Raw genomic sequence first — 13,434 nt, forward strand, 5'->3', positions numbered from 1 at the left:
CAGTGGAGCAACTATGGCTATAAGTCTCCACACACCTGAGAAGGTGGTCTCTCCCTAAGGATTGACGTTATCCCCTTAATCTGGTCTTTCAGCCTCTCACTTCTACCAAATCAGTTCTCTCTAGGCTGCGCTGATGAAGTCCAACCAGACAGAAATGGTGCCGTCCGTAGCTGAGAAACTGATTTGGTTATAACCCTGCATTATGCAGCAAAGGCTTCTGGGAAGTCGGGCATGATGTTCAGGGTGCTTCCCATAGAGGGCAGCATAACAGAGGCACTGTCTCCCTGTTTACAGCTTGGGAGACAGATTTGCCATGTTCCCTTGCAGTGGAAGCAACTATGGCTGTATAAGTCTCCACACACCTGAAAAGGTGGTCTCTCCCTAAGGATGGACGTTATCCCCATAATGTAGAAACCTATGCAGACTTTCTGTGAAAAGTTCCTTCACAGTTAGAGCCCTGCAATGTGCTTGAAGCATACTGTAATATGCACACACGTACAGGTGATTCTCTGAGGCTTATAAACACATGCTCCTACTACAAAGATTTATAAGCCAAGACCGCTTTTATTTGACTCCTGTCACAACGTTCTAACCACATGACCATGACATCATCAAAGGTTCTTTTCCTTAAAAGAGACCGGCGTCGGCTAACTGGGGAGCAGCAGAGCCTGGAGCCTGACTCCTCCCATACATGTGGCTGATCACATGATCATGACATCACCAAAGGTCCTTTCACCCATCTGAACCTAGCATTGTTCAGTTCTCTTCGTTCTGTTCAGTGTGAGTGTCCAGTTAATTCGTGGTGCAATAAAAGTTTTGTTTTTTTTGAAGGTCTAACTCTGTACGTATGGGTGATGGAAGTGGAGGTATAAGTATCCTGTCACGTGTCTTGTACAATGTCATGCTGTTAGCGATGAAGGGCTGCAGTGTATGTATAGCGATGTGTGCCAGGGAAGTAGATATGGCTGGCAGAGACAGCACACGTGCCCACACACTGCTAGTTAGGAGGCTGTTGTATGTACTGCTCACACTAACTGTGATGTCAGAGTATACTATGGGCAGCAGTACGGTATCACCCATGCTGGGATTCAGTCATTGGACCATAGATCCTATTAGGCAATGAAGGTCCCGTGTAGCACACTACGGTTTGTAAGATTTCACAACTAAATGTGTGAGAACCTTTTATTTATTGCTCAAAATAGGTTATGGTCCCCTCAGTAGAATGTAGTGAGCCCTGTCCTGTGTGCAGATAGATATATCTAAAACAGGTTATGGTCCCCTCAGTAGAATAGTAGTAGTGAGCCCTGTCCTGTGTGATTTAATCAACTTGTATAACCACTTCTGTAGTGTTTCTGTAGAATACCTGTCCGGTGTCCATGCTGCTTACTGTATAGACAGTGCCTAAGTGTCTACACTTTCATCTAATAGCATTAACACCAAACTGCTCTGTCCCAGTAACATATCAGAGGGAGTTTACGTTACAAAGTAGTGCCAGGTTCACATTAGCGTTCCATCTTGTTTTTAAACTGGAAATAGGTGGAGAGGGGATTCCTCTGTGCTGGACCTTTGCCTCCACAGAGCTGTTTCTGGCCCAGTCTTGTATAGTAGCTTGCATCACAGCAGATCAGTGTGTAGTCTGGGTGTCAGAGTCCCTCCAATAAGACACTGATGACCTATCTTGTGGATATCTCATCAGTGTAAAAAGAAACAAAAACACATCTGAAACAGAAAACCCCCTTAAGGCTGAGGCCCCACGTTGTGGAAATGCAGCTTTATTTTGCTGCAGTTTTAGTATAAGAATTTTCTATGTATTTCCCATTCATTTTGTATCCATACTTGGCTTTAGCTAAAAAAAAATGCATCAAAATCTGCAACAATAAAAGCTGTATTTCTGCAACATGGGTCCTTAGTAGAGATGAGCGAACACTGTTCGGATCAGCCGATCCTAACAGCACGCTCCCATAGAAATGAATGGAAGCACCTGGCACGTACACTTTGCCGGCGGCCAGTCGCTTAAAGGGGTTGTCCCATCACAAGGATCCTATCTATACTGCTTGTTAATGTGGATGTAAGACTTTTCCTAAATACATTGCTTCAGCAAAACTGCTTTGTTTGTCCACTATCTTACTTTATTCATTTTTTTTCTACACATCCCTTGACTTATCTGGTCATAAGTCAAGTGATGTATCTGCAGCTCTGAGGGGGGGAGGGAGGAGGGGCTAATTGCACGGGAGCGAGCCTGGAGGGGGGGGTAGTTTACCCTTTGGGGGGAAGGGGCCGTCAATACAGACCCGCCATCCGCTGTAATAGAGAGGCGATGCTGGGGACGGTTAGACGCCAGCACAGATGCCAGCAACATCGCTATGCTTCTGCCCTGCATGAAGCCAGCAGTGACAGGAGCGATGCTGCTATTCCGGGAGGGGGGGGCGGAGGAGCGGAATAACAGCATCGCTTCTGCCGCTGCTGGCTTCATGCAGGGCAGGAGCATAGTGATGTTGCTGGCGTCTGTGCATCTGTGCCGGTGTCTACACTCCCCAGCATCCGCCTCTCTATTACAGCGGATGCCGGGTCTGTATTCACATATGCAAAGCCAAGCGGCGAGATGCCGCTGGCCCTGCGTGCGCATTCATAGACCACTCTAGCCTTCACAATGCGAATACAGACCCGGTATCCGCTGTAATAGAGAGAGGCGGATGTCGGGTCTGTATTCGCATTGTGAAGGCTAGACTGGTCTGTGAGCGCGCACGCAGGGTCAGCGGCATCTCGCCGCTTGGCTTTGCATATGTGACCCCGCCCACCAATGACGCAACAAAGCCAGAAGACAGAAGATTTTAGAGCAACGAAGACTGGTGAGTATGCGACATGGGACAACCCCTTTAACCCCCCGCGTGCCGGCCGCTTCCATTCATTTCTATGGGAGCGTGCTGTTCGGAACGGCCGTTCCGAACAGTGTTCGCTCATCTCTAGTCCTTAGCAGAAAAAGGAACCCATTGAAGTCATTGGGAGGCTTTTTTTTTCAGCACTGAAATTCCACACCAAATTCCTCACCGTTTTTCTCCGTGTGAATGCACCCAAAGGCCTGCTGATCCATGTTGTGGAAATACAGCTTTTTTTTTTTTTTGTTACTAAAGTGAAGCTGTGTTTTTTTTAATTAAAGCCAAGAATGGCTATAAAAGGAATAGGAAATATATAGGAAGCTCTTATACTTCTCCATTCTGCTAAATTCAGCCCTGGCTTTGGCTCAAGAAAAATCCAGCAAGATCTGCAACAGAAAAAGCAGCGTTTCCGCGACGTGGGTCTTCAGCCTTAACCTTTTAATGTGCAGTATAATTACTACAAATTATATGATGAAGTTTGAGGTAGAAAAAAAAAATGCAAAACCGTGGTCTATATAAATTCAAGTTCACAAAGTTAGGGCCCGTTCACACAGCGAAAACCTTGTGAGTTCTCTGTGAGGACAGCCACAACGGGATGCTGATGCAGTACATTGGCATTCCACTCCTGATCATGGGGAATGGGGAGGCCTTTTTGAGGCGGATTCCACGTCAAAATCTGCCTGCAAAAAACTGTGAACATACCCTTCCATTGACAGTTAAAATGAATGTGTATCATAATAAATATGTTGAAATTTTCTGTTTATCATTTTAGTTTCTGAATGTTTAGAAGATGTCTCTGTACCGTTTGCCACCCTTGCCAACCATAAGAGAAATTATAAAGCTTTACAATTTAAAGGCAGAAAAACAACTATCTCAGAATTTTTTGCTGGATTTGAAGCTCACTGGTAAGTCTTTTACTCTAACTAATACAGAATATATAATACTAGTAGAATACCCACTCTAGAGCAAGCAACGTACAACCGTGCATGTGAGAAATACAGGCTCTCCAAATTAATGCCGGCTACTTTAAGTGATTGTCCTTGTGCTTTGTTTATAGTCATAGCAAATGCAAGTCGGATTGTGAAGGGCATGTCACTTGGTAGCAAAGGAATACGCGGAATGAAAACATTTGCTCCCTAGGGCTGGGGCCCCACGAACCGGAAACACCGTAATTTTTCCCCCGCAGGAAAAATCGCAGCGTTTTACAGTAATTTCAAAGTGGATAGAATTCATGCGAATCCCGTGCCCACGTTGCGGAAAAAATCGCAGCGCGGACATGCTGCAATTTCCAAAACCGTTGCAGCTTTGAAAATCGCAGCATGTCCATTACCGGTGGCTTTACCGTAGATATAATTGTAAACAGAAAGTTTGCGGAGGAAAACTTCATGAACTTTCTGTTCAAAGCTCTGCAGGAAGAACCGTTGGTTCTTAGCCTAAAAATGGAGAAAAATGGAACCCATTGAAGTCAATGGGAGGCTTTTTTTTTTCAGTGCTGAATCGGACGCGGCTTCCACACCCAATTCAGCGCCATTTTCCTCTGTGTAAATGTACCCTTAGAGTTTCCCATAGGAATAGTGGCATCAGTAACATTGGGCATGAAGACTATTAATGCACAATTTTGTGCATTTACACTTTATTTTTTAATGCATATTGTGAGCCCCGTATAGGGATCACCATGTACTTTTTTTTTTTTTCCTATCAGTATGTCTTTGTAGAATGGAAGGAAATCCACACAAACACGGGGAGAACATACAAACTCCTTGCAGATGTTGTTCCTGGCGGGGGATTCGAACCCAGGACTCCAGCGCTGCAAGGCTAACCACTGAGCCACCGTGTTGCCCCTTCTGTTACATATTTTTGGTTGGTCAGGGTTCCGAAGCAAAATTATTGTGGCTCCTATTTATAAAGTGAGTGTATGTGGTGACATTCTAGGAGGCTCCAAAGAATTCAGGAACTCCAATGGATACATTATGGCTTGTTCACTCTCCATGAGTGAAGTGATGGACATGTATGTGGTTGCTAGACCAGGCAGCCCCATTGCATATGTCGTATACGGTCATTTTCAGAACGTTCATCCTTTTGTTCAGATGTTTCCATATTCCTTTGCTTCAGCCTGCCTTATCCAGTTCTTGTGAAGACAACATTCCCGTTGCTCTGATGTCTCAGCTGCCTTAGGGCCTGTTCACATGGCGTAAACGCGCGTTTATTTTGTCAAAATACACGTGAAAAAATAAGACTCCCATTGACTTAAATGATATTTTTTACACATGTAAAAAAACATGTCAAAATACATGTGTAAAATGTCATTAAAGTCAATGGGAATCTTATTTTTACACGCGTATTTTGCCAAAATACACGCGTGTTTACTCCGTGTGAACGGGCCCTTACAGTTAGCCTGTCTCATCCATTTCTTTTCAAGCTGCGAGTCACCTTCTTTACTTGTCTCAGCTCTTTGACACAATTTTGCGCTCTTAGCTTTTGGATAAACTTGGCCAATAGATGGTAGTTTTTGGGCGGCATTTTAAAAAACAGTCCTCAGTATTATGAAAAAGTCAAAAAAAGAGGGGTTTGAGACCTTCTTACCCCATGAAACCGACCTGGACTGGAGGTGCCAAACTTCGTCCCTGGACTTATAGGGAACAAACAGCAATAGAGGCAGATACTTGGAAGAAGATGAAGATTGCAGCACTCCAGGGTCTTCAGTTAATAAATCCTTTATTCACGCATCATTTTAAAAACAAAAAAAAAATACACATACCAAAAGTGCAAAAGTTAGAAAAAACACATGTGAGCTTAAAAACGCCGACGCGTTTCGGGGCTCAGGGTCACCTTAATCATAGCGTACTTACATCTTAGCTCTTAAACCTTTATAAACACTATGGGTTCTGCCACCCATCTGTGTTCAATCAGCAGTCAGGTGTCAACACGGAATGAATAAAGTTTGTTTAAAGGAGTGAAAAAGCACACATGACAAGAGGCAATCAGCTGTAAACAATACACAAAAACAGCGACGCCTCACCGCTATCCTAATGTGAATGGGACCCAAGTAGGATTAATTAGATTTTTTTCTACATTACAAACTAGCCTATCTAGCACATATTTTACATGAAAACAGCGACTCCTCACCGCTATCCTAATGTGAATGAGAACCAAGTAGGATTAATTAGATTTTTTCTACATTGCAAACTAGCCTATCTAGCACATATTTTGCACAAAAACACTGACTTCCTTTTGTCACACAATTTTTTCTTGTTTGAAAACCTATATTTTTTGCAGGTCCGGGGGGCGCCCATGGGTGCCCCCTTTTCACCCTCCTTGTCTAACTTATTATTGGCCTACTGGGAGGAGAGGCACATTTTTGTGGGCTCCAATCCATTTTTGCCCCATCTGTTCTGGTATGGGCGCTATATCGATGATATCCTCATTGTGTGGGATGGAGATATAGCGACCATACCGGACAAGATGCAGATGAACTTTTTAGATATCTCCTTGACAGGTGCAGTCCCTCCAGATGAAGTAATAACTTCCCTATTTAGAAAAAGAACGGCGGGGAATTCCATCTTAATGGGTAATAATTGCCATCCGGCACATACAATTTCAAGTATTCCATACGGGGAAATTTTGAGAACAAGACGGGCATGTAGTGAAGACAAAGATTTTAACATTCTGAGAAGTGAAACCACAGTGCTTTTAAAACAAAGGAACTATCCTAAGTGGATGATTGATAGGGCTGCTGCCAAAGTTAATAAAAAAGATCGAAAAAAAACTCTTGGTGGGGGAACGAAACCCTGACACTATCAAAAAACAAGCAGAAATGAGTAAAAGACCTGTATTCTCCACTCGGTACAGTCCTCAGTTTGACCTAATAAGAAAGATCATTCAGGATAATCTGTGTATCCTTAGAACAGACCAAATCACCACTAATATTTTGAACAATGGCATCTCTTTTGTAGCGAGAAGAGCAAAGATGATAGGGAGTTTGGTTTCCCCTAGTTGTCTACCTGTAGTGAAGAGCAATGTTTCCCTTAAAAAAGGTAGCACCAAGTGTGGTTTTCCTAAATGTAGGATATGTAAATATATGGTAACTTCAAAGGATGTAACCAGCTATGCTTCCAGCTTTAAATGGAATATTGAATCCCATCTAGATAGCAATAGTGTCAACGTTGTGTATTGCATTAAATGTATTGAGTGTGAACAGGATTATGTAGGTTGCACTACCAGGAATATCAAGTTACGCATCTCGGAGCACTTGAGAGATTGCGGTAAAAATATTACGGAGAGTATGTCTGGAGCTTCGAGGCATTTTGCCTTGAAGCACCAGGGAAACACCCAAAGCTTCCGTTGTCTTGGCATAGAAAAAATCTCAAAACCCTTGAGGGGTGGCGATACCAAAGCAATCAAACGTGAAGCCTGGCATATCTTAAAATTCAATAGTCGAGTGCCATATGGCATGAATATTAGATCGGACTTGGCCTATATTTACTAGCTTTTCCATTTATCCATTTTGTAGGCTAGGTCTAAAAATATGTATTAAAAATATGTATTAGATAGGCTAGTTTGTAGTGTAGAAAAAATCTGATTAATCCTACTTGGGTCCCATTCACATTGGGATAGCGGTGGGGCATCGCTATTTTTGTGTAAAATATGTGTTAGATGGGCTAGTTTGTAGTGTAGAAAAAATCTAATTAATCCTACTTGGGTCCCATTCACATTAGGATAGCGGTGAGGCGTCGCTGTTTTTGTGTAAAATATGTGCTAGACAGGCTAGTTTGTAATGTAGAAAAAATCTAATTAATCCTATTTGGGTCCCATTCACATTAGGATAGCGGTGAGGCGTCGCTCTTTTTGTGCAGAGCAGCCCTCACAGTATTACTAGGACCTGACACTGATAAGAGATGTAATAGGATGAATAGTAATACAGAGCGGCCCTCACAGTATTACTATGTCCTGACACTGATAAGAAATGTAATAGGATGACTAGTAATACAGAGCGGCCATCACAGTATTACTAGGACCTGACACTGATAAGAGATGTAATAGGATGACTAGTAATACCGAGCCGCCCTCACAGTATTACTAGGACCTGACACTGATAAGAGATGTAATAGGATGAATAGTAATACAGAGCGGCCATCACAGTATTACTAGGATCTGACACTGATAAGAGATGTAATAGGATGAATAGTAATACAGAGCAGCCCTCACAGTATTACTAGGACCTGACACTGATAAGAGATGTAATAGGATGAATAGTAATACAGAGCGGCCATCACAGTATTACTAGGACCTGACACTGATAAGAGATGTAATAGGATGAATAGTAATACAGAGCAGCCCTCACAGTATTACTATGACCTGACACTGATAAGAGATGTAATAGGATGAATAGTAATACAGAGCAGCCCTCACAGTATTACTAGGACCTGACACTGATAAGAGATGTAATAGGATGAATAGTAATACAGAGCAGCCCTCACAGTATTACTAGGACCTGACACTGATAAGAGATGTAATAGGATGAATAGTAATACAGAGCGGCCATCACAGTATTACTAGGACCTGACACTGATAAGAGATGTAATAGGATGAATAGTAATACAGAGCGGCCATCACAGTATTACTAGGACCTGACACTGATAAGAGATGTAATAGGATGAATAGTAATACAGAGCGGCCCTCACAGTATTACTATGACCTGACACTGATAAGAGATGTAATAGGATGAATAGTAATACAGAGCCGCCCTCACAGTATTACTATGACCTGACACTGATAAGAGATGTAATAGGATGAATAGTAATACAGAGCGGCCATCACAGTATTACTAGGACCTGACACTGATAAGAGATGTAATAGGATGAATAGTAATACAGAGCGGCCCTCACAGTATTACTATGACCTGACACTGATAAGAGATGTAATAGGATGAATAGTAATACAGAGCGGCCATCACAGTATTACTAGGACCTGACACTGATAAGAGATGTAATAGGATGAATAGTAATACAGAGCGGCCCTCACACTATTACTATGACCTGACACTGATAAGAGATGTAATAGGATGAATAGTAATACAGAGCGGCCCTCACAGTATTACTATGTCCTGACACTGATAAGAGATGTATTAGGATGAATAGTAATACAGAGCGGCCATCACAGTATAACTAGGACCTGACAATGATAAGAGATGTAATAGGATGAATAGTAATACAGAGCGGCCCTCACAGTATTACTATGTCCTGACACTGATAAGAGATGTAATAGGATGAATAGTAATCCAGAGCGGCCCTCACAGTATTACTAGGACCTGACATTGATAAGAGATGTAATAGGATGAATAGTAATACAGAGCGGCCCTCACAGTATTACTATGACCTGACACTGATAAGAGATGTAATAGGATGAATAGTAATACAGAGCGGCCCTCACAGTATTACTAGGACCTGACACTGATAAGAGATGTAATAAGATGAATAGTAATACTGAGCGGCCATCACAGTATTACTAGGACCTGACACTGATAAGAGATGTAATAGGATGAATAGTAATACAGAGCGGCCCTCACAGTATTACTAGGACCTGACACTGATAAGAGATGTAATAGGATGAATAGTAATACAGAGCAGCCCTCACAGTATTACTAGGACCTGACACTGATAAGAGATGTATTAGGATGAATAGTAATACAGAGCAGCCCTCACAGTATTACTAGGACCTGACACTGATAAGAGATGTAATAGGATGACTAGTAATACAGAGCCGCCCTCACAGTATTACTAGGACCTGACACTGATAAGAGATGTAATAAGATGAATAGTAATACAGAGCGGCCATCACAGTATTACTAGGACCTGACACTGATAAGAGATGTAATAGGATGAATAGTAATACAGAGCGGCCATCACAGTATTACTATGTCCTGACACTGATAAGAGATGTAATAGGATGAATAGTAATACAGAGCGGCCATCACAGTATTACTAGGACCTGACACTGATAAGAGATGTAATAGGATGAATAGTAATACAGAGCGGCCATCACAGTATTACTAGGACCTGACACTGATAAGAGATGTAATAGGATGAATAGTAATACAGAGCGGCCCTCACAGTATTACTATGTCCTGACACTGATAAGAGATGTAATAGGATGAATAGTAATCCAGAGCGGCCCTCACAGTATTACTAGGACCTGACATTGATAAGAGATGTAATAGGATGAATAGTAATACAGAGCGGCCCTCACAGTATTACTATGACCTGACACTGATAAGAGATGTAATAGGATGAATAGTAATACAGAGCGGCCCTCACAGTATTACTAGGACCTGACACTGATAAGAGATGTAATAGGATGAATAGTAATACAGAGCAGCCCTCACAGTATTACTAGGACCTGACACTGATAAGAGATGTATTAGGATGAATAGTAATACAGAGCAGCCCTCACAGTATTACTAGGACCTGACACTGATAAGAGATGTAATAGGATGACTAGTAATACAGAGCCGCCCTCACAGTATTACTAGGACCTGACACTGATAAGAGATGTAATAAGATGAATAGTAATACAGAGCGGCCATCACAGTATTACTATGACCTGACACTGATAAGAGATGTAATAGGATGAATAGTAATACAGAGCGGCCATCACAGTATTACTATGACCTTACACTGATAAGAGATGTAATAGGATGACTAGTAATACAGTGCGGCTCTCACAGTATTACTAGGACCTGACACTGATAAGAGATGTAATAGGATGAATAGTAATACAGAGCGGCCCTCACAGTATTACTAGGACCTGACACTGATAAGAGATGTAATAGGATGAATAGTAATACAGAGCGGCCCTCACAGTATTACTAGGACCTGACACTGATAAGAGATGTAATAGGATGAATAGTAATACAGAGCGGCCCTCACAGTATTACTAGGACCTGACACTGATAAGAGATGTAATAGGATGAATAGTAATACAGAGCGGCCATCACAGTATTACTAGGACCTGACACTGATAAGAGATGTAATAGGATGAATAGTAATACAGAGCGGCCATCACAGTATTACTAGGACCTGACACTGATAAGAGATGTAATAGGATGAATAGTAATACAGAGCGGCCCTCACAGTATTACTATGACCTGACACTGATAAGAGTTGTAATAGGATGAATAGTAATACAGAGCCGCCCTCACAGTATTACTATGACCTGACACTGATAAGAGATGTAATAGGATGAATAGTAATACAGAGCGGCCATCACAGTATTACTAGGACCTAACACTGATAAGAGATGCAATAGTATGAATAGTAATACAGAGCGGCCATCACAGTATTACTAGGACCTGACACTGATAAGAGATGTAATAGGATGAATAGTAATACAGAGCGGCCCTCACAGTATTACTAGGACCTGACACTGATAAGAGATGTAATAAGATGAATAGTAATACAGAGCGGCCCTCACAGTATTACTATGACCTGACACTGATAAGAGATGTAATAGGATGAATAGTAATACAGAGCGGCCCTCACAGTATTACTAGGACCTGACACTGATAAGAGATGTAATAAGATGAATAGTAATACAGAGCGGCCATCACAGTATTACTAGGACCTGACACTGATAAGAGATGTAATAGGATGAATAGTAATCCAGAGCGGCCCTCACAGTATTACTAGGACCTGACATTGATAAGAGATGTAATAGGATGAATAGTAATACAGAGCCGCCCTCACACAGTATTACTAGGACCTGACACTGATAAGAGATGTAATAGGATGACTAGTAATACAGAACGGCCCTCACAGTATTACTAGGACCTAACACTGATAAGAGATGTAATAGGATGACTAGTAATACAGAGCGGCCCTCACAGTATTACTAGGACCTGACACTGATAAGAGATGTAATAAGATGAATAGTAATACAGAGCAGCCCTCACAGTATTACTAGGACCTGACACTGATAAGAGATGTAATAGGATGAATAGTAATACAGAGCGGCCATCACAGTATTACTAGGACCTGACACTGATAAGAGATGTAATAGGATGAATAGTAATACAGAGCGGCCATCACAGTATTACTAGGACCTGACACTGATAAGAGATGTAATAGGATGAATAGTAATACAGAGCGGCCCTCACAGTATTACTATGACCTGACACTGATAAGAGATGTAATAGGATGAATAGTAATACAGAGCGGCCCTCACAGTATTACTAGGACCTGACACTGATAAGAGATGTAATAGGATGAATAGTAATACAGAGCGGCCATCACAGTATTACTAGGACCTGACACTGATAAGAGATGTAATAGGATGAATAGTAATACAGAGCGGCCCTCACAGTATTACTATGACCTGACATTGATAAGCGATGTAATAGGATGAATAGTAATACAGAGCGGCCCTCACAGTATTACTATGACCTGACACTGATAAGAGATGTAATAGGATGAATAGTAATACAGAGCAGCCCTCACAGTATTACTATGACCTGACACTGATAAGAGATGTAATAGGATGAATAGTAATACAGAGCGGCCATCACAGTATTACTAGGACCTGACACTGATAAGAGATGTAATAGGATGAATAGTAATACAGAGCGGCCCTCACAGTATTACTATGACCTGACACTGATAAGAGATGTAATAGGATGAATAGTAATACAGAGCGGCCATCACAGTATTACTAGGACCTGACACTGATAAGAGATGTAATAGGATGAATAGTAATACAGAGCGGCCCTCACACTATTACTATGACCTGACACTGATAAGAGATGTAATAGGATGAATAGTAATACAGAGCGGCCCTCACAGTATTACTATGTCCTGACACTGATAAGAGATGTAATAGGATGAATAGTAATACAGAGCGGCCATCACAGTATTACTAGGACCTGACACTGATAAGAGATGTATTAGGATGAATAGTAATACAGAGCGGCCATCACAGTATTACTAGGACCTGACAATGATAAGAGATGTAATAGGATGAATAGTAATACAGAGCGGCCCTCACAGTATTACTATGTCCTGACACTGATAAGAGATGTAATAGGATGAATAGTAATCCAGAGCGGCCCTCACAGTATTACTAGGACCTGACATTGATAAGAGATGTAATAGGATGAATAGTAATACAGAGCGGCCCTCACAGTATTACTATGACCTGACACTGATAAGAGATGTAATAGGATGAATAGTAATACAGAGCGGCCCTCACAGTATTACTAGGACCTGACACTGATAAGAGATGTAATAAGATGAATAGTAATACTGAGCGGCCATCACAGTATTACTAGGACCTGACACTGATAAGAGATGTAATAGGATGAATAGTAATACAGAGCGGCCCTCACAGTATTACTAGGACCTGACACTGATAAGAGATGTAATAGGATGAATAGTAATACAGAGCAGCCCTCACAGTATTACTAGGACCTGACACTGATAAGAGATGTATTAGGATGAATAGTAATACAGAGCAGCCCTCACAGTATTACTAGGACCTGACACTGATAAGAGATGTAATAGGATGACTA

At 41.8% G+C, this 13,434-nt stretch overlaps 1 protein-coding gene across 2 annotated transcripts in view; it reads left to right on the forward strand.

The window, feature by feature from the left end:
• Positions 1-717: 717 nt before the first annotated feature.
• TFB1M (transcription factor B1, mitochondrial) overlaps positions 718-13,434 on the forward strand; it is a 101,601-nt gene continuing 88,884 nt past the window's right edge. The window contains exons 1-2 of one of the 2 annotated variants that reach the window (XM_075267802.1): positions 718-780; positions 3,649-3,781. In XM_075267802.1, coding sequence (XP_075123903.1) covers positions 3,667-3,781 — 115 coding nt within the window. In that variant the 5' untranslated portion in view covers positions 718-780; positions 3,649-3,666. Of the gene's footprint in view, positions 781-842; positions 929-3,648; positions 3,782-13,434 lie in introns of those variants that run through there. The other variant, XM_075267801.1, reaches the window with a different exon arrangement.

The sequence above is a fragment of the Leptodactylus fuscus genome, chromosome 3 (genome assembly GCF_031893055.1).
Source record: "Leptodactylus fuscus isolate aLepFus1 chromosome 3, aLepFus1.hap2, whole genome shotgun sequence".
Classification (NCBI taxonomy): Eukaryota; Metazoa; Chordata; class Amphibia; order Anura; family Leptodactylidae; genus Leptodactylus; species Leptodactylus fuscus.